This window comes from Eumetopias jubatus, unplaced genomic scaffold (assembly GCF_037043125.1).
Source record: "Eumetopias jubatus isolate StellerSeaLion01/CBP00866 unplaced genomic scaffold, mEumJub1_p1.0 scaffold_6, whole genome shotgun sequence".
NCBI classification, from domain to species: domain Eukaryota; kingdom Metazoa; phylum Chordata; class Mammalia; order Carnivora; family Otariidae; genus Eumetopias; species Eumetopias jubatus.
In genome coordinates, this window is record NW_028274812.1 from 118,339,218 (window position 1) to 118,359,334 (window position 20,117).

The 20,117-nt window shown below is 55.7% G+C and overlaps 1 protein-coding gene across 1 annotated transcript; it reads left to right on the forward strand.

Annotated features, from left to right (window-relative positions):
- Positions 1–1,697: 1,697 nt before the first annotated feature.
- LEMD2 (LEM domain nuclear envelope protein 2) lies at positions 1,698–19,006 on the forward strand. The gene is made up of 9 exons (XM_028120561.2): positions 1,698–2,480; positions 4,101–4,141; positions 7,171–7,246; positions 10,299–10,375; positions 11,269–11,348; positions 13,024–13,169; positions 14,153–14,254; positions 14,337–14,439; positions 17,439–19,006. The coding sequence occupies exons 1-9, from the start codon at positions 1,739–1,741 to the stop codon at positions 17,587–17,589; spliced, it is 1,518 nt and encodes a 505-aa protein (XP_027976362.1). The 5' UTR covers positions 1,698–1,738; the 3' UTR covers positions 17,590–19,006.
- The last annotated feature ends 1,111 nt before the right edge of the window (positions 19,007–20,117 follow it).

Here is a 20,117-nt window from a genome sequence, read left to right on the forward strand (position 1 = left end):
TTCAGGACATATTTTTAAATCGCCCTGGGATCCATTGTGATGAAACAGACCGTAACTCTGCGACATGCCAGAACGTTCACTTTGTTTAAGCGTCAGATTCAAGCCCTCTTAGAATACACGGGGCCAGTATTGATGCCGAAAGGCTCATTCCTTATATATTGAACTGCACAGCTGCAAGGAGTTGCACAAATGTTACCAACTCATTTGTCATGCAAACAGTGCTTCAGAAAGAAATAAAATACTATTATGTGGTATATGTGTTAGGCAATCACTATATCAAATTCATGGCATTCCGTGCAAACACAGGCAGAGAAAAGGAAAACAACACTTGGTGAGAAAAATTGCACCACATGGAGAACAGCTAAGCTGGGGGATATGGGGAGGCTAACAATGGAAGCCTGACTGAGCCGAGGCTGTCATTTTCCCAGCAATTGTGGCAGGTATAGGAATACTCCGGTTGTACAGCAAGTGGCAAGGATGCAAACCACGGGCAGAGGGGCCTTGCCCACGACCCAGGGAAGGAATAGGGGCAGGCGAGGTGGGGGCTGGGCGGTGGGCAGGGACGGGGAGAACTGAATTAGAGGAGTAGCAATGGTATAGAGCCTAAGAGGCCCAGGGCGGCCATAAGTGTTTGGGACAGGGAGTTGAAGAAGGATGTGGAAGGCTTACAAAGAGGGGAGGCGGAAGGGAGACTGAGCCGTTTGCCACCACTCCCCATGCTTCCCTCGGGGGCTTCTCAGCTAAGAGCCTTCCTATAATCAAATAGGGTGCCCTACGGGAGGTTCTACCTGCCGCTGTGGAGAGAGGGGTTAAGTATAAACACTTAGGAACGTGTACCAGGCACTGTTTTGATCCCCTTATACAAATTACCTGTTCTAATCCTCATAGCCACCTTACCAACCGTACTGGCCAGCAGGCTAGAAACGATAATTGGATATGATCACACATCTGAGAGTGGCGCCGTTGGGATTTGGGAGTCGCCAACCTAAATCCGCAAGCGACACAAGACTGTGTCTCGGGGGTCTTCCCCTACCCATCTCTCGTGAAAAATCCCACCATCCAGACCTTTGGGCTCCTCCCAGAAGCCTGTACTGCCCACTCAAGCCCAAGGGCACTTGGCTCTTCTGCCCCCTCGATGCAAGCGGCATCAGCCTGGGGCACGGCCTACATCCCCTCCGAGCTCCAACTCAGAGTGAACTCCTAGGAAAACACAGAGGGCTGCCGCCCTCGACCCGAAGTCGGACGGGGTCTCAGAACATGCCCGGCGTCTAGCCCACGACCCAAACAGAGCCCCACCCCAAGCACAGACCGAGGCACAGGATCCCATCTCCCCCTTCTCCGAAATGGCTTGTCTTTCACCGTTAAGCAATTCATCCACTAAATCAACACTTTACTGAATGCCTACCACGTGCCAGCGACCGCGCATGGGGCGGAATATTCGGGAAAGAAACACCGATGGTCTTACGGACGAGACGGACTGAGCAAAGAGGGGAAAAGAAAAAGAAAGAAGAAGGGAAAAAAAAAAATACTCGGACCTCCCCAACATGGCGGCCTAAGGGCCGAGTCTGACCCCCTCATCATGGCCGGCAATCAGGCAGGCGCGGACCTCCTCAACATGGCGGCGCAGACAGACCTTCCCATCATGGCGCGGGGCCCCGCCCGCTTCGCCGCGGCCGCCGGCGGGAGCAGTTCCGGGTGCGGTGCGCGCCGGGGGCGGGCGGGGGGCGGCGTCCTGGCCATGGCCGGCCTGTCGGACCTGGAGCTGCGGCGGGAGCTGCAGGCCCTGGGCTTCCAGCCAGGACCCATCACCGACACCACCCGGGACGTCTACCGCAACAAGCTGCGCCGCCTGCGGGGCGAGGCCCGGCTGCGCGGCGAGGAGCGGCTGCGGGAGGAGGCCCGGCTGCGGGGCGAGGAGCGGCTGCGCGAGGAGGCCCGGCTGCGCGAGGAGGCGCCGCTGCGAGCCCGGCCCGCCGCGGCCTCCCTGCGAGCGGAGCCCTGGCTCTCCCCGTCGGGCTCGGGCTCGGGCTCGGCCTACGCGACCTCTGGGGCCTACGGCGATGTCGGGGCCTCCGCGGCTTCCTGGTCCGGGAGCCGCGGCCTCGCCTACCCTGCCCGCCCTGCGCCGCTCAGGCGCCGCGCCTCGGTCCGGGGCAGCTCCGAGGAGGACGAGGACGCCCGGCCGCTCGACAGGGCCGCGCCGGGCCACGGAGTCCGTCGCTGGTGGGCCTCGACCCCGGCCCCGGCCCCGGCACGGCCTACCTCCGCCCTCCTCGGCGCCGACCCGCGCCCGGGCCTGCGGGCGACGCGAACTGGCCCGGCCGGCGCGGCGCGGGCTCGGCCCGAGGCGGGGCGGCGGCTGGAGCGCTACTTGTCCCGGCTCCTGTTCTGGGCCAGCCTGGGGCTGCTGCTCGTCTTCCTGGGCATCCTCTGGGTGAAGATGGGCAAGCCCTCGGCGCCGCAGGAGGCGGAGGACAACAGTACGTCCCGGGCCGGCGCAGGGGAGGGCCCCGGGCGCGCGAGTGTCCACCAGAACGGCCACCCGTTCCTCTCAGCGCCAGGCTGCACATCCCGGGCCTTGTCAGATGCCTCTGGCTGTCTTACCTCCAGACCCTGACTCTCCTTCCTCCCGCTGTGGGGGGAGAGGGCTGGAGTTCCTGCAGTAATTTCTGTCTTCACTCTCTCCTGTTCTCATTTTCTGCCCTAGCCCTCCCTACCAATCTCCCTTTCAACCACGTGCTGGAAGCAGTCTTCATTCCTAGTCACTTCCACCCCAACCTCTGGTTTTCCCTCTCTAGAGAAAACCACACCCCTCTCCAACAGACAGGTCCACCCCCATTCCTTTTCTGTTCTTTCTTAACTTGGATCTCTTGCTCATTCACACATTAGTGCCCATTTGAAGGCACCCCAGGTTTCACTGCCCACAGATCTGATCCGGTTGGGTTCCCAGCTTTGCAGCACCAGAAGAGTTTAAACTGATACAAATGGAGGCGTTTATCCTTGCTTGCATTATCCTCCTGGCGTGTGTGCTGGGAGGGTTCTGTGAGTCAAGGACATTCCCAGCCATGCTTCTGTCCACACTTTAGTGATTTGACATGCCAGTAAGAGGTCTGCAGGAAACAGTATGCTTCCTGAATAGTTGAGGATTGGTATGTTTCTTAGAAGGGAAATCTGCCTCTTGGGTAACTCTGGGCTTTATAGTCTAACAGAAAACAACATAGAAATCATTTCTTTATAAATTTAAAGGGTAAAGTGTATAAATTTAAAGTATAAGTATAAAGTGACATTGTGAATTCACCAACTTTTGATATTCTTTGCAAAGCATTGTGGTTAATACTGCTCCCAGCCTCAAGCCAAGGCCACATCTTTCCACGCCTAGCAGGAACAGCCAAGATGCAGGGAGAAGCTAAATTGTGTCTTAGCTGTCGCAGCAGATGGGTGTTTGGGTATATGAACAAGTCTGTGGGGCATGGGGATCCCAGACTCATGCACTCACCCAAATAATTTCTTGGCTATGAGAGCAGTTTATCCATCTAGTAAAGAAATTGAGCAAGACCCGGAGTGTCGTGGGACTGTATTGGTTCCACAATAGTCAAACGGTATACTGTCATACTCACTGCTGAGATGCTTTAAGACCACAGCTCTTGGATATATACTGGGATTTACCTGGAGCGCCCCTCCCATGATGGTACTAATCCCTGTTCAATATATCACTGTTTGCAATTTACAAAACCATCATGTATATTGGCTTGTTGGAGGTTAACTCCCTGAGTTAAGCAGGGGAAGCTTTATTGATCCCATTTTACAAATGAGGAAACAGAGGTTCAGAGTGGTTGAGTTACCCAAGAGCCTGTGGCTAATCATTTCCAGCTAGGACTTGGACCCAGCTGTCCTCGCCCTGGTTCCTAATCCAGGATTGGGAAACCTATACATGTTACTGTCTGCATTTTAAAAATGCCCCCATTTAGATGACATCTTCCTGATCCCCACCGTTATGTTGGTAATGTTGTACTTCCCCTGAATTTTGAGAGTGGTCCCTTTTTGCAATCTTTTCCTCAACCCACACTTTTAATTTCCTGTGTTTCTTTTCTTGGTCTCAGTGAAGTTATTGCCAGTGGACTGTGCGAGCAAAACAGATAAGGTGAGTCTGAGTTTCTCTAGCTTTTGTTATTCATTTTGTATAACATCCTAAGGATGTTAGCCTCCATCAGGAGGTAAACTGGCCCAGAAAAAGACCATAATAGGATCATTTTCAGGAGTGCTTCCTGTAATGTACCAGAATCACATCGTGTTCTGTGATGTTTGTGTCAGACTCAGTTGTGGCAGGCGAAGGAGTACTTGAAACAGAGAGAATTGAACTCCCAAGATCCAACCCTGGGCTTGTTATGGAAGGTCTCCCCATCAATCACAGCTCTGGGGACTTTGATCTTCTGCCTAAGTCAATCTAGGGGGATGCAGTAGGTTGGGGCTGAAGGTCCTCTCAAGCTCCCTGGCTTCCAGAGGAAGGCCTGACAGTTTTTAAGCACCCAGAGGCTGGGTTCTCAGGTCCACGTTCCCTCTGGTAGTACATCTGTGGCTGACAGTGCTGTTCCGATTTGAAACATCATGGGGTGGGGGGAGGTTGTTTTAAATATATCTGAAGTAGAATTAGCCCTCCTAGTCTATAGATTTGTTTTATGAAGCTTTAATGTTCCCTACAAATAATATTGGGGGAAGGCGAGCAGCCCCATCCATTTATGAGTCATGCCCGCAGCATTAGCGGGGAGCTGGGATGCTGGCACAGGTGATAGTCTGGGGAAGATAGGAGGCAGTAAATTTTCAGGTCATAAATCCTACCAGGAGGAGCCTTTTGCCGCCAGAGGGCATGACTTAGTAGTCTAATTATTAAGTGTGCAATGCCAGGTGTCTCCCGAGGCCTCAGGCTCCATATCTGGCAGCCCGGGGGCTGGGAAAGAAACAATACATGGTCTCGTGTTCACTTTCTTACCCATGTCACCAAAGGGGTGGCCTGGTGCAACTAATAGGTTTTATCTTTTCTTTGGCTTCTGCTATATTATTTGGGGGTGTTTTATTACATTCATTTATTGTGTTCATCCAAGTATCTTTGCCTCTCAGTTGTTTCGTGAAAACAGATTCATATTAAGTTTAAACTGCCTTGTGCCATGAAAACCAGAGTTGATGATTACAGGAAGTGGCCCAGAAAAATAGTCGGAGGGAAGTGGTCGGAGGGAAAACTAGAATTTTGAACCCCGAAAGCAAAAAACGGGAAACAAGTCTGTAAGACTTCTCTGGTTTCTATCTCTTGGTTCTTCGCCCAAGCTGAGTGAGCCCCGACAGGCACAACCCGGGGCCTTGCTAAAAATGTGCTCAATGAGCAGACTGGGGACTTGCAACCTCCGAGCATCAAAAGGCAGGGTCTGGGCATTGTCGGCAGGTTCCACTGAGCTGAGATTTCACGGGATGCTCTTGGCCTTCGTGAAGTGGCCTTCGTGAAGGGTGGACACGGGAACAGGCAGATTGGGAGATGCTTCTTGGCTTTGGTGAGGCCCTTGTGGAAAGTCTCATTCTTCGTGTGGCTCAGGCTCCCCCAGAACCCGGATAGGCATTGGAGTTTTAGATATACGTGTTCTTTCCCTTCTCAGCCGACTATGACACTTAGCGTTTTTCTTTCTGCCTTTGTGCTGCTGAAAACGTGTGGACAGGCTGGGAGTGGGTGTGCTGTCTCAGGCAGGCCGTCTCGTGGTCTGGTGCCTTCTATCTTTCTGTTCCCTTTAGGTGGTATCACCCTAAATGTCGGTGAATTTGGAACAGAGTTCATGGTGACCACTTTTGTTGTTGTTGTTGTTCTCTGGTTGTGACAGTAAGCGATGTTAAGTGCAGCAGATTTGAAAAATGTGACAAAATCGGCCATGATTCTGCCACTAAGAGATAATCGCCATTGTCATTTTGGGGGCATATCCTTCCCCTCCATCTGTCTGTGTACGTATGTTTATAGAATTAGAATCTGAATGTACATGCAGTTACATTTCTTACCATCAACATTTCCCATCACATTTGTCTTTAAAAGGTAGTTTGGGTACCCGATTCTACTTACAGACTTGGGAGTTGTTTCTGAACGTTAATGGTCATACATGTAAATCTTGGCTATGCCATTTTGTACCTTGTAAAGGCTTTTGGGTCTTTAGGCAACACAAGGGGACCTATCTTGGCCTCTGAGACTATGAGAAACAAGTCCCACACGTTGCAGGTGAGGGCAACAAGCGAGCCCAAGAAGGAAGGGGACCGTGGTTCCTTCTGCAGTTGTTGCAAGCTAGGCTCTGAGCCCAGGCCCTCGGCGTCAGTCGGGCGTCCTGTGCAGTGACAGCCCAGAGGAGGTCTGAAGAGGGCGGGAGGCTTGGAGTCCACCGGCTCCAGTGCTTGTTAGCTTTGGGATCTTGGGGTCTAGCAGGTCTCTAAACCTTGAGCTCCTCATCTGAGAAGTTGGGGTGCGGTCAGGATTGTGGTGAGGATTCAGTGCAGACTCATGACAGCCCACGGCCTGCCGTTCACTCTCAAGGAGAGCAGCCTTTCGTTCAAATATTCTAAAGCTAGCAGCCTAGCACAAATGGCGTCAGTTCTGCTGCAGATGCAGGAGAGCTAGGTGTGCCTGTATTCCTGTTCCTGTGTTCTCGGACAGATGACTTTCGCCCCCTGTAGTTTAAGGATGTCTAGAATCTGGATGTCTAAGGTGAGGCCTTTGCTGCAGCTCATCCACAGAGCAGACGATTTATGGGCGGAATGTAGACACCTGACTCTCCAAAAACAGATGGGAGTGGCCGAGGGGAGACGAGACTGCAGTAGTACAGCATTTGCCTGGCCCGCCTCGGAGGCCCGACTGCATCTCCCTGCAGCCCCACCTCATGGCCTTCCTTCCAATGAGAGCCGCGGGACAGAGGTTGGGAGGCTCCAGGATGGCCGACCCTTAGTGGCCGGGGCGGCTTTTAGCTCTACCTCAGCTTTTCTGGTTAACCCGATACTTACCCGTCCTGCCCCTGCGCCCACCTCTTTGCAGAATGTGGGTTCTGAAGGGCTCCTTGCTGCTTAGCACTTGACAGTGCAGCCGAGGAGTTCAAGCCAGAGAAACGGAGCCCCCTGTCTCCCCTGCTGACTGCTTGTCCTGTGCCCTTCCAGTTCTGTCAGGCCAGGCAGAAGGCGGCCTTGCTGGAGCTGCTGCACGAGTTGTACAACTTCCTGGCCATCCAAGCCGGTGAGTGCATAGCTCGGGGCCTGAGATTCGAGGGTTGTGGGCTCTTACCCTTAGCGGCCAGGCGGGGGTTGGCTGGCAGGTGGCCGAGATGCTCTGTGGTGATGTCCCAGAGGACATACTCCGAAACCAAGTCTTGCCTTCCCCGCCTCTCCATTCAGACACATCTTTTTTAAGCCTATAGTTGGTTCTCACATCCCCTTGAAGGCTCCCAGGGGTCCTGGCCCATGCACAAGCCTCTCTGCTTTCTCTGGCTGCCCACCACCTGATGCTCTAGGGGGTTCATGTTGCATTGGGAGGGGCCAGACCCCAGGTCTCCTCATTCTGGGTCTTCTGACCTGGAGGGCCTCCCTGTACCAGATGGTCAGCCAGGCCAGGAGGAGAGGCCTATGCAGGTGGCAGGGGTCTGAGTAGTGGGCTCGTCACACAGGTCCATACAGCCTGCCAGGGCCCCGGTGTCACCTCTGGTCCTCATCTCCCCAGCTGGCTGCAGGACCTTGGACAAGTCCCTTATCCTCTCAGAAACTGTCTCCCTATCTAACCAAGTGGTCCTGGGTCGTTTTTCTTTTCTTTTTTTCTTTTTTTACAAAGTGAAAAGTAAGCGCTGTACTCTAGAGGAGGGCATTTTCAGCAGCCCCATGAAATACCCCCTAAAAAGTTATCCATCTGGAAGGTTCCCCTACTGTTTTATTTAGAAAATTGTTCTTTGAGGCCAGAGATATCACCTCCCCACATCTCTCAGAATCACTTGCTAAAGGCATAGCTGAATGACCAGAGCTTGTGCCCCAAGTTAAATATATCTGCCACCAGAACCAGACGGAGCTATTTAGTCTTATGAGACGTTCAAGAGGTACCTCTGATCTGTGGGGCCTTATCTAAAGTTGTTGCTAGGGAATCAAGGCTGGATGGGCCTGTACTGGGCCCTCAGCCCTTGGGGCCAGTCTTGTGGGCCTCAGCTCTGCCACCGCCTCCTGACTGGCGGGAGACTGGTGATGGTCAGGGAGGCATCTGTGAGCTCGGAGGAGCAGTAGGAGTGGGGGCTCATAGCATCACAGGCCTCAGGGGCCTTTCTCCCTGGCCCAGGGGCTCGGAATATAAATTCTGGCCTAAGAGGGTGTTCCAGACCTTAGTGACTCAGTTGTGGTCCAGGGACCAGCAGCATTAGGATCACCTGGGAGCTTATTGGAAATGCAGAATCTGAGGACCCATCCCAAACCTATGAATCAAAGTCTGCATTTTCAAAAGAGCCCTAGGGTATAAAGTAGAGAAGCTCTGTCTTAAACAGTGGATGCTGGTAGACATTTCTCCTCCATCCCACCCTCCATATGTGGTCCTGGCTTATGCCATCAAGGAGCCTAGTGCCTCCTGTCCTCTGAGGCACTTAGTGAGGGTCTCACTGCAGGGGAATGAGGGCTCTACCAGGCCATACTCCCCGCGCCCACCCACCCCCCAGAGGTCACCTATAGGCTGAGCATTGTGCTGGCCTTTGCAGCCCCCAGGCTGCTTCTGGTCTAGTAGAAGAGACAGGCCACCTACCTCCCTGACCACTGGCTGTTACGAGGTGTGATTGGATGAGAACCAAGAGGCCAGAAGTTCTAGGAGGCACAGTACCTTTTCACTGGAGCCGTCAGGAGAGCAGCACAGGGGAGGGTATCTGTGCCAGGCCCTGACACCCAAGAGGGATTGATTCTGTGTATGTGGGGGGGCAGGGCGGAGCCAGAGAGGCAGGAAATTACAGGCGCAGGGATGGAAGCAGTTGGCCTCACGGGGGAAGGAGAAACAGAAGGAATGGAGTTTGGAAAGGTCGCTTGGGCCCCACCGTGGATGGCCATAGATGCCAGGCCGTAGATGCCAGGGGGCTTGATCACTGCAAGCAGTGAGCGCCAGGGAGGCTTTTGAGCAGGGGAGCGATGTGCTGAGAGCCAGGAGCCGGGAGGACAAAGGTGATAGCAGCTTGAGTGTAGCCGTGCCATTTAAGCAGAATCATTTTAAACTTTTGTTGGTCAAACGTGGATGGGTCCAATCAGGAGACCATGGCCGTGGTCCAGACAAGCTTAAGCAGGCCGGGGTGATCGGGGCAGGGCAGGAGAAGCCAGGTTGATCACAGAGGTCCCATAAGGTCAAGATCAACTTCGGCATAGGAAGGATAAACTTTAGTTCATTTTCAAGATTTTTTAAAGTTCATTCTCAGCCACTCCCTCCCCAGCACACAGACTGGCCATCGGTAGCCCCTAGGCTGTGCCAGGTTAAGAGCAGTCAGGCTCTGTGTGAGTTCAGGATCTGGTGCAGCCCACCCCGTGCTGTCCCTGCTCTCAAGGAGTCTGGTGACCCACAGGAAGCAGCATGTGGTGGGTGGACCATAGCGGGCTGTCGAGAGCCAGTGACTGTTGGCAGACCCCCAAGTCCAGAGTGATTTGGTCCAACAAGATTCCCCTATAGTCCAGGGATTTTTCAGAGGAGGTGGCCCTGGGTGGGCTTTATCCTAGGTGGGAGCTGGTCACCCAGGGTGCTCAGGAGGGAACAGCCCCTTGGAGCACCACACTGAGGCCCCACTGCCCAGCACAGAGACACCCTCTTTCTCTTTGGGGCATTTTGGACATCTCTCCCCAGAACCCCTCAAAACAGTGGGCCTGGAGTTCCAGGTCGCCTGCCTATGTCACGGTCAGATTCCCTGCAGTGCCTATGGCCTCCCTGCCTTTCTTTTTTCCCAGGTTGTGTTTATTTATAGTGCCATTCTGGTTCCTTCCAAGCTATCTGTCTGATCCTTTTAGGGATCAATTGCAAACAGACCTTAGGATTGGGCAGCTTTTTAGTCATTTAATGCAAATCACCGCACTGCTTTGCAGGTCAGGTTTTAATGATCTGGAATCGATCCAAGCTAAGTGGCTTTTGATCTTGCTGCAGAGTGAAGATACCCCACAGAAGCTGGAGCTGCGGGGCCACATGCTCCCCATCAGAACGGATGGCTTGATTCGCACTGCATTTTTTTAGTCTGTTTCAGAGTAATTTTTTTCCACCTCTTCTTTGTGTTTGAATGTGTGTTTTTTCCTCCTAGGTAATTTTGAATGTGGAAATCCAGAGAAGCTAAAAAGCAAATGCATTCCTGTAATGGAAGCCCAGGAATACCTAGCAGTAAGTAGGCTGCGATGCTTACCCATTCCCCAGAGGTCCTGGTGCTTTTGTACTGATCTTGTGAGCCCTGCTTTTTTTCCCCCTTTTTGTTGTGTGTTTGCTTTTTGGCTTTTTTGTTTTCCCTTTTTTTTTTTTTTTTAACTTAGTTGAGTGTTAGGCTACTTTCAGTTTTAGGCAGCAGTAGGGGTGACTGGTCCAAGGTGAGCTGTGAGCCGGAGCTCGGCCTGCCGCATGTGGGCCGGGGTGGGGGGCTCCCGAGCAGCTGGTGTGGCCACTGCGGGCCGCCCCTTCTTTCAGTGGCCCTGTTACTTGCTCCCCGCTTTTCTCCCCTTCCCAGCAGCTTTACGGATCCACACTTTACCTGTCTGTTCTCTCCTTTATGTTCACTGTGCAGATTGCTCAGGGTCTATTTGACTATTGGCCTGGCCCCAGTTTGATAGAATTCTGGAACTTCCGAGCCAGCAGAAGCCTTAGGGGTCACCTAGCTCATTGTCATTTCCCAGATGAGGATATTGAGGCCCGGAGAGGGGCAGGGACTGGCCACCGGGCACCCGCCGCCCCTCTCATCCCCACGCTTTTTTTCATTTTCCCCAAGATGAGCTGCCAGCTCTCTGGCCTCACGCTTTGGTCCTTGAGAAAGGTTTTGGTTTTGGTTTTGGCTACCTCAGACCTGCATTGCTTTCTTGTGTGCTTCTGCATCGACTCCTCCCAATAGAGCTCCTTCTTGGCTCTCATCAGCCGAGATTTCCACCTGCCACTTTGTTGTGCATTTAGCAGAATGGGGCTTTGGGGCCTGCGGAGGACAGGGGAGAGGGCCTCCTTAATCCGGCAGGAGAATAATGTTCCAGCTGGTCGGCCCAGACACAGCACTAATTTCCCGCCCCCTCCCCCAGAATGTGACCGGCAACTCCTCCGCCAAGTTTGAAGCTGCACTGACCTGGATACTGAGCAGTAACAAGGACGTGGGCATCTGGTGAGTGTGGGCAAGGCCTCACAGGGTGGCAGCACCACCACGGGCACCCGCGGCCATGGTCCTCGCCCATCGGCCGGCTGCCGGGCGCTCACAGACGTGTCTTGGGGCTGAAGTTAGAGGCAGGTCTCCTAGCTGAGTCCTTGTGGGCTCAGCCTGCAGCAGGGCATTGGAAGGAAGAAGCATTCGGGGGGGCAGCATAAGGAGCTGTTTCAAGATAAGACACAAAATCCAGGTGTCAGGACGTGAGCCTAGTGTTCCAGCTAAGCATTTCAAGTAACTCACTCTGCGCCCTTTGAATTCACTGGTCCCACATGGCTTGCTGGAGAAGGCATTTTTCTGAACTTCCTTTCGTCAGGTGCTAGTTTTCATTACTAGATGAAATGGTTCTGTCTGTTGGTTTCACTCAGCATGGATGTTGCAAAAGAAAATACTGAACTTTATTCTCACAGGGCAGTTCGACCTCATCTCTGTCTCTGGGCAGCACTGTTAGCAGAGACAGCGAGAGCCCCTCACCCTCCCGAGAAGCCCCATCTGGCTGCTCAGCCCGTGGGGGAGGGGCACACCAGCGATGCACGCCCCACCAGACCTCCCCACTGCCCAGAGCTTTTCACGCTGGCGCTCCCTCCCCTTTCCCAGGGTTTGTTGGGGTCTCTGTTCAGGCCACAGCTCCTGATATTCAAATACACTCTAGGGTTTTGTTCCCTCCATCCCTAATCCACCCAGACGACTAATTCCATCAGCCGTGCCTCCACCAGAAGCCCCTCGGGCAGCTCAGCCTAAAGCTTGATAACCAGATGCAGGGCACGAATGATTAAAATTCGTTGACTTAAAAAAAATAAAGCTTCCCTGAGTGGCTGAGCGATTTTCCTGTGTGTTCAGAACGGGGGAGGAGAATATGGATTTTAGCCTCGGCAGCGCTCACCGAAGCTGCTAGCACAGAAGGATGACAGGCACCTTTTCACGCTGGCGGAAGGCTGTCGGGAGGGTGGCCGAGCCCCGTTCAGACGACCAGTACTCAAAGTGGGTTCGTGAGATATCGGGACATTTCAGATGCTGGGCATGCCCGTGTACGGCCTAGAGCACAAGATGGTCACCTAGCCGAAAGAAGGTGCAAGCGTGGGCATCCTCCCGTGTCCTGAGACCTCCTCTCAGGGACTAGAGTGGGGGCGATGGGGCCGGGGCCTGGCCTCAGAGAGCCCAATGGTTGTCCTTCCCCGAGCCTCAGGGTACCCCGATCTTTACACTTAAACAGCTTATGTGCCTCCTTGTCACTGTCACCAAGGAAAAGCACACCCTCCCAGACTCTCTCAGTTCGTGCCATGCAGTGCAAAGCCAGCAATTCAGTAAACGTTTCCATTACTCTATGCTGGGAGGTGGGAATCCAATTTACAGTTTAATCTTCCACACGCTGAGAGGGGCTGTCAAAAGACCCGACAGAGGGGGACATCACTTTAGTGGTAGGGGTTCAAGCCTGCTGCCGTCTTTAAAGCTTTATTCTTTCTAAGTAGCCAATGTGGGAAATTTCTGGAAAGCATGCAACCAGGATACCAAGTCTATTTCATAAGCAAGTAGAGGCCTCGAAGCTCCTCCTTTTTTCTTTCTGCTTTAAAGTGGGGCTGATTCCGCGGCTCCTGGGAGCTTTTGAACGCCATTGCAGCCCTGTGTCCTGTTTCAGGTTGAAGGGGGAAGACCCATCGGAATTGGTGACGACTGTGGACAAAGTGGTCTGCCTGGAATCCGCCCGCCCCCGCATGGATGTGGGCTGCCGCCTGAGCCGTGCCCTGTTCACTGCAGTCACCAACGTGCTCATCTTCTTCTGGTGTAAGTCCTTGGCTGCCCTTCTCCCCCCAACCCTGTCCTTGCCATTGGGACTGCTCATATAGCACCTCCCGGGAGCCCAGCTCAGTGACACTCTTGGGCATGAGTGATACAGAAACCCAGGCCCAGAGAGTTCATTTCTGTCTGGTGAACCTGAGGTCTGTCTAATAAAACAGAGGAGATGAACAAGTCAGCTTCTGCCCTGGGTCATCTTACCTTTAGAGATTGGTGGCAGGAGCAGGAGGGTAACTGGAAAATATCCTTGAGCAGGGTCAGGGACGATCAGTGTCCCCGAGGGGGGAGCTTGGCCCTGGCTGGAGCCCAGCATCGTCACCCCCCAGGGCCGCAGAGTGCAAGCCTCTCAAAGGAGGAGAAGGCACAGCAGGACCTTGGCCTAATTTTACTCCCTGAACAATGTAAACATCTCCTCGGGAGATCTAGGTACCCGATGAAAGCAGGATGGACCCAGGGGGCTGCACCGCAAAGCAGAGCGCGGGTCTTGTCGCCTGACATCAGGTGCTGCCTTTGAGCAGAGACCTTGGGGTGTCTCTGAAGGTGAAAGGCCGAGTCACAGAAACTGCCCGCTCTGCAGACGTGGCGGAGTTACAAATCACAGGCCATCTGGGCGTGCACACGGCTCCCGCACCCATGCCATCAGGCACACACATCATAATCGGCAGCAGCATCTCGGAATACAAAGGGCCCCGCATGTATATATGTATGAAATGCCGTGTTCCGGTGCACAAGGGAGGAGATGAAAGGCCCGGAATGAGGTTGGGAGGAGCCGCAATCTGGACAGCTGGGGAGGTCTCTGTGGTGACAGCCGGCAGGAGGAAGATGATCACTTCATAGCCTGCCTCCCTTCTGCATCTCCACGTCCTGTGTCAGCAGCAGGCCGACCTGGGCCTGACACGTAGTAGGTAGTCGGGACACTCGTGCGGCCAGAAGCGATGTGGCGGATTCACGGGGCCTGTGTTCCCTCATAGGTTTGGCCTTTCTGTGGGGGCTCCTGATCCTCCTGAAATATCGGTGGCGGAAGCTGGAAGAAGAAGAACAAGCCATGTACGAGATGGTGAAGAAGATTATAGGTGTGTGGCCCCTGGGGAAAGGACCACTGGCACCCGCCAGAAGGTCCGTGCCCTAAATGGTGCCCTCTGTCCTACCCTGCAGATGTGGTCCAGGACCATTACGTGGACTGGGAGCAGGACATGGAGCGCTACCCGTACGTGGGCATTCTGCACGTGCGTGACACCCTGATCCCTCCGCAGAGCCGGTGAGTCCTGGGCTGAGCCTGCCAAGTGCCACAGGAGGAGGCCCAGAGCATCAGTTATGGGGAGAATGGGGCAGCTCAGCCCCGAGGAGCACAGGTGAGGGGGCCGTGCACGCCTCCTGCCACTGCGCAGCGCTCAGCTCTTTGGAGCGGAACGCACAGACGACGTAGGGCAGCGTGAGCCCACTCCTCTGTTAGCATCCTTGCTGACCGGGGAGCTCTGGGTGGCGGGCGCTAGTGCCCTCCTCCCCGCAGTGGCTCAGGCTGGGTTGCTGTGAGTGCAAGTCCAGAGTCCTGTGGGCTCCAGGCACAGAATAGTCAGGTCTCTGGTTCCAGTTCTCTGTGATGCTTGTGGTCTTGGCCCCCATGGATGTTGTCAGCTGGTTGGAGTTCATCCTGGTCATAAAATGGTAGCCCGCAGCAGCGGGGTCCACGTCTGCCTTGTCACCGCCAGCAGGGGAGAGATGGGTCGCCCTCACGGGCAAGAGAAAACATTCCCAAAAGCTGCCAGTGACCCACTCCTCGAGGCCCTGCTGGCCAGAACTGGTTACTTGTCTATTCTTGAGTCAGTCACTAGCGAAGAGGAGATTGTTTTTCAAACATTTTTAACTATGACCCACGACACGTTACCTAAAATATCATGGTTCGCTTCCCACGAGCTTAGGCCCATGTACACGTGTGTGCCTGTAGCTGAAAGCAGAGTTCCACAGCCATGGCTGGGGTCAGCTTCCAGGGCGCCCGGCTGCACAGGAAGGGGCAGCAGGCCATGGGCATGCCTGGGCCGCGGATGCTGGATGGTCCCCGACAAGACCCAGTGTGGGGTAGCTTTGGAGGATAGGGTCCCAGGGACCAGCCAGCAGGGCATGCCGCAGTGTCGGCCCAGACCGTGGGCCCCTCTCAGCAGCTCACTGTGGTCTCGGGCCGGATGCCATCCTCTCAGAGGGTGCCGAGCGCTTGCTGCAAGCCAGCACTGCTCTGGGCCCTCCACAGACACAGCCCCGCTCACTCGATCCTCACTGTGGCCCCGGGAGGTGAGAGAGCAAGTAGCCAATCTTACAGATGAGGGAACTGAGGCACGCGGAGGCCAAGGAACTTGCTCAAGGCCCACTGCTGGTGGTATTTCTGTGCAACCCAAGAGGAATTAGAAGAGTAAAGCATTTAAGGCCCCTTTTAAAGGTGAAGATGCTTAAGAACTTTCACGCCCACCCTACTCCTTGGGAAGGTGCAGGCAGGAAGCTTAGGGAGAGCAGATGGATCACGGCGTTGGCTGGTGCTTGCTGTTGGTGCCCAGCATGAGGCAGCCGCATGGCCCTCCACGGGGAGGACACTTGGGGCATTCATGCTGCCACCAAATTCCTGGCTTGCCCGTAGTCATTAATGGCCTCTCTGAGCCAATTTCGTCATCCAAAACACAGAGGTGACACCACCGCCTTGCAGAGGGCTGCGGTGAAGCCCTCATTTACTCAACAAATGCTTACTGAGCACCTGCTGCGGGCCACGCACTCCTGGGTCATGGGGAGGTGGTGGGGAGCTGAAGAAGCCCAAATCCCCGCCCTGCTGGAGCGTTGGTGCTCAGGAGGAAGAGAAGTGAGAAAGGCAGAAGGAAACTGCCGTTAGGTAGCGACAAGTCCCAGGAAGAGGGGAGTGGGGCTGTCGAGAGATTGCCTCACAGGTCTTAAGCCAGCACCTAGCACTAGAGCGCTCATCCCAGGGCAGCCCTTACTGCTTGGCCTTCCGTTCTGCACAGCCCACACGTCGACCGAAGTACCATCAAGAGCGCCATTGCTGCCTGTCTCCGGCCTGAGCCATCTGGCCTCCGCACCCGTGTGGCAGCAGAGACAACAGGCGCGTGGCGGCCCGCAGGGACTGAGCCCTGGCAGTGTACCCCGGGAGACTCACCCCGTTGGCTCTCAGCCTCTCGATTTATCTCCCAGGCCCCCTGGTCCGTGCAGCCGAGCCCTCAAGGCATGAGGACACATCCGCTGCCGTCGGCCCTGCGTGGGGCCCCCTCGGGTCTGCCCTGCAGAGGAGGGTCTGCCCGTGAGACTGAGGGAGGGCTGGGGAGCCTGGCTCGCACGGGCTTGTTCAGCGCCTGTTCATGGGCACCTGGGAGGGAGGGCTAGGGCTGGACCAGCCAAGTGGGGACTGCTAAACAGGCTGAGGGGCCATTGGTGACAGGACCTGACCTCTTGAGGTAGAAAGCCCCAGCACCCCCACTCTGACTCCCAACCCACAGGCCACCTCAGGAGCTTCACTCCTTTGTCCTCCCCCAGGCTGAACCTTTGCTGCTCCCACCCATTCACACCCACAGTCCCTCTCCACGTGAGGGGTCATGGGGAGGTAGTCTGCAGAGCTGACAAAAGACAGGAACTCATCAAAGAGAAGATGTCAAAGCAACCTTTCCTGACTGCCTTGGAATCTTCCTGTCTAGACTGGAGGAGGAAGAGGTTATAGGGGGCTGTCCAAGAGGATGCAAGGCCCCAGGGACCCAGCAGAGAAGGGGTCCTGCCTGGTAGCTCCAGTTCCAGGAGCAGCTCCAGCTTCTTGGCCTCCCCAGTTGGATGCTGAGCTCATTCCCATGCTCCAAAGTACTGTCGAGTTTGGACTCAACAGCCCAGTGGCCACTCTTTAATTGGCCCACATGGGGCATTAAAATGCAGCCAGCACTGGTGGGGGGCCGCCTGGCCAGGGCTGCTGCAGGAACAGGCCCTTGGACACCGGGGGATGCTCTGGACACCTTTGGCTCCCTTTAATTGAATGCTTTTAGAGCAGAGAAGGTTAAGGAATCATTTCTCTGTGGCCCAAGAAATTTCTCTCCCCTGCAGGAGTTCTGTTAGTACCTGACGCCTTTTCCTCCCACAGATAAATTCCGCGTGGGCTCCCGGAGTTTTGTCCCCCGTTTGTACAAAGGGTGTGCACAGGCCAGCTCACTTCTCTGGGCCGTGCTGGAAGAGCTTCCGGGGGCGCTGCTGGCCTGCTGAGCCTGGCCCCTCTCGTTGCAGGAGGCGCATGAAGCGGGTCTGGGACCGGGCTGTGGAGTTCCTGGCATCCAACGAATCCCGGATCCAGACAGAGTCCCATCGTGTGGCTGGAGAAGATATGCTGGTGTGGAGATGGACTAAGCCCTCTTCCTTCTCCGACTCAGAGCGATAAATCCTGGGCAGGGGGCAGGGGCCTGTTCCCAGTCAGCCTGTCCCAGGCCAGTCCCCTCCAGGGGCGCGAGAAGGCCACCAGACCTGCCAGTGCTGAATTCACACTTGCCTTGACTTTCACCTTCCTCCCAACTCTGGTTCCAAAGGTCTCTCTGTAAGACTCTTCAGAGATTAGCTTGTAGGAAAGCATGGGCTTCCTTGAAGGGCAGGGAGGGGGAGAGCCAGAGGCCAGGTGGGTAGCTTGTCCTCTGCCCCAATGGCTGGCAGAAAAGGGGAGAAGGGTTTGGTTTTGATGCACAGAAAAGATGAAAGAGCAGCAGCGGTGAGACCCTGCCGAGCAAGTGTGCAGTTAGGTAGGCTGGAGCTCTCCCACCGCTGGTGAGCACTCAGCACGGTGGGCATCGTGCCTGTGGGAGGTGGGTCAGGTCGGCAGGCTGGGGCGGCAGGGGTTGGGGAGCAGTTTGGTCCATGTGCCTTCAGAGGGTGTTACCTGGGAGCTCAAGGGTGAGGGGAGAAAGCCTGTCCTCTAGCTGGGTTGAGCCTCTTTTATCCTGAAGGGGGAAGGTGCTAGAAAGTAGAACAAGTACTGTAGAAGAACTGTCTAGAAATGCCAGGTCCTGGCACGCGGGGCCCGCAGGTCACGGGAGTGAGCTGCCGGCGTGGCCTCCTGAGAGGAACCTGGAGCAGGCACAGGGGTCCGAGAGCAGACAGGAAGGTAGGGCTGCCCGCAGTCAGGACCGGGCATCTTCAGTGGTGCTTCTCACCGAGTCGCGGGTCTACACCAGACCCGCAGCCACGGCACTGCAGCAGGCGACGATGCGGATTCCGGGACCTTGGGAGTGCTGCGCCTCCTGTATGCGACGGTCACCTTGACTTAGGGCGACCACAGCGGGCCCCACTGTGGGGCCGCGGAGCCAGAACATGCGGCACCCACCCGGTGGGCGCGGGGCCGCACGGCTGCCCCCTGCTGGCCGCCCGCGAGAGTGCCTGCGCCGCCGCAGACCCTCCTCAAGGCCCCCCGCCAGCCCGTCGGCCGGCTGCGGGAGCCCTGCTCCAGAAACGCCCTGGCGGGGGGCCTCTCTAGCAGAGCCTCGTTCCGGTATGTTCTCATCCGCGGCAGGCAGGAGAGGGGCGCGCGGAGGAGCCCGAACAGCTGCCTCCAGAGGCATCAACCACCCCGTTTCGGTCTTCCTGGTATTTTTTGTTTCCTTAATAAAGCTCCAGTCTCCCTCATTTGAGCAATACTCTCATTTCCTCTGATGTCTGGATGATCGGCGGGGCTGGAATCCGAGTGCTGGCCCCGTGGCAAAGAAATGGTCTCGTAATCAGGCTCCAGCCAGAAGAATAAGTAACACTGCAACAGGCTTCAATATCAGGGTTGAAACTGTTGGATAAATAAACTATTTATTAAAAATGGATGTTTCTCGTCCGTGGTTCTCTCCCTTTTACCCCCCAGAGCAACGTTGTAAGGAACGGCAGCCTGCAGAGAGGTCAGCTGGAAGAGGAGGCTGGGGGGGGGTGGGGCTGAGCAGGGGCCTTACCCCCCTCGGCCCCAGCCTTTCCACCACCGGGCTCTCAGGCAAGCCACAAAACCTCCCAGAGTCTTAGTTTCCCCATTAGCACTCTGCGTGGCTACCATACCCGGCAGGGTGGACTCAAAGCATGCCCACCTGGTCCCAGTGAGTGGGTGGCAAGGGGTGGGGGGCAGCAGAAGCTTTTTTCCTTGGCCCCATTTCTGCCTCCCCTCAGGGCCCCAGAGGCTCCCGGGGGTGCTGAGCCCCTCTCAGCCCTGGGAGGGGTAGGAAGGAAGGGCAGAGTGAGGTTGGATGGGGCTCCTTGGCAGCTGATGGTGTCTCTGAGGAGGCGGAGATTACTGTCGGCCCCGCAGACTAGTGTCTGGGCCCCCACCCCTGCGGAGGCCCGGGCACAGTCTGGGAGGGCGCAGGGCCCGCACAAGTGTGCAGGGCAAGCGTCCGCTGAGCTTCCAGGGTTCCACCGCTCTCCGCCAGGGCAGCCCCAACCCTGTGGGCACAGTGGGGTGTAGGGAAGACTGCAGGCATGGGGGCAGCCCTTCTCAGTCGGCCCTGCTGCGCCCTGCCCACGGTCCCACCTGTAGGTGGTGGCTGGCACGGGAGCACCGTCTGCGGGAAATTTGGTGGAGAAACTGATCGTCAGAGCACCCAGAAACACAACCCAGACAAAAATGAGCCCACCTTTCCCATTTCTGTTTTTCGGGGAAAGATTTTTCCCTCTGCCCTGTTTTGTCTTAAGCTGAGACGGGAGCTAATGCACGGCTCTATTTCTGTGAGGCTGTTTGGAGAGCGGGAGCGAGATCAAAATAAGCGAAATAACAAAAGGCCCCCGCCAGCCGGCCCCTGCCTTTCTGGAGCACGGAGCGAGGCACAAAGGCCCGGAGGTGCGTCCTCGGCCACACAGCCTCAGATCCGGACCGGCAGCCCTCCTCTGCTTTGAAGGGCCAAGTCTCTCTTTCAAGCAGCTCTGACTGCACAACGGACAGGGCAGGGCGGT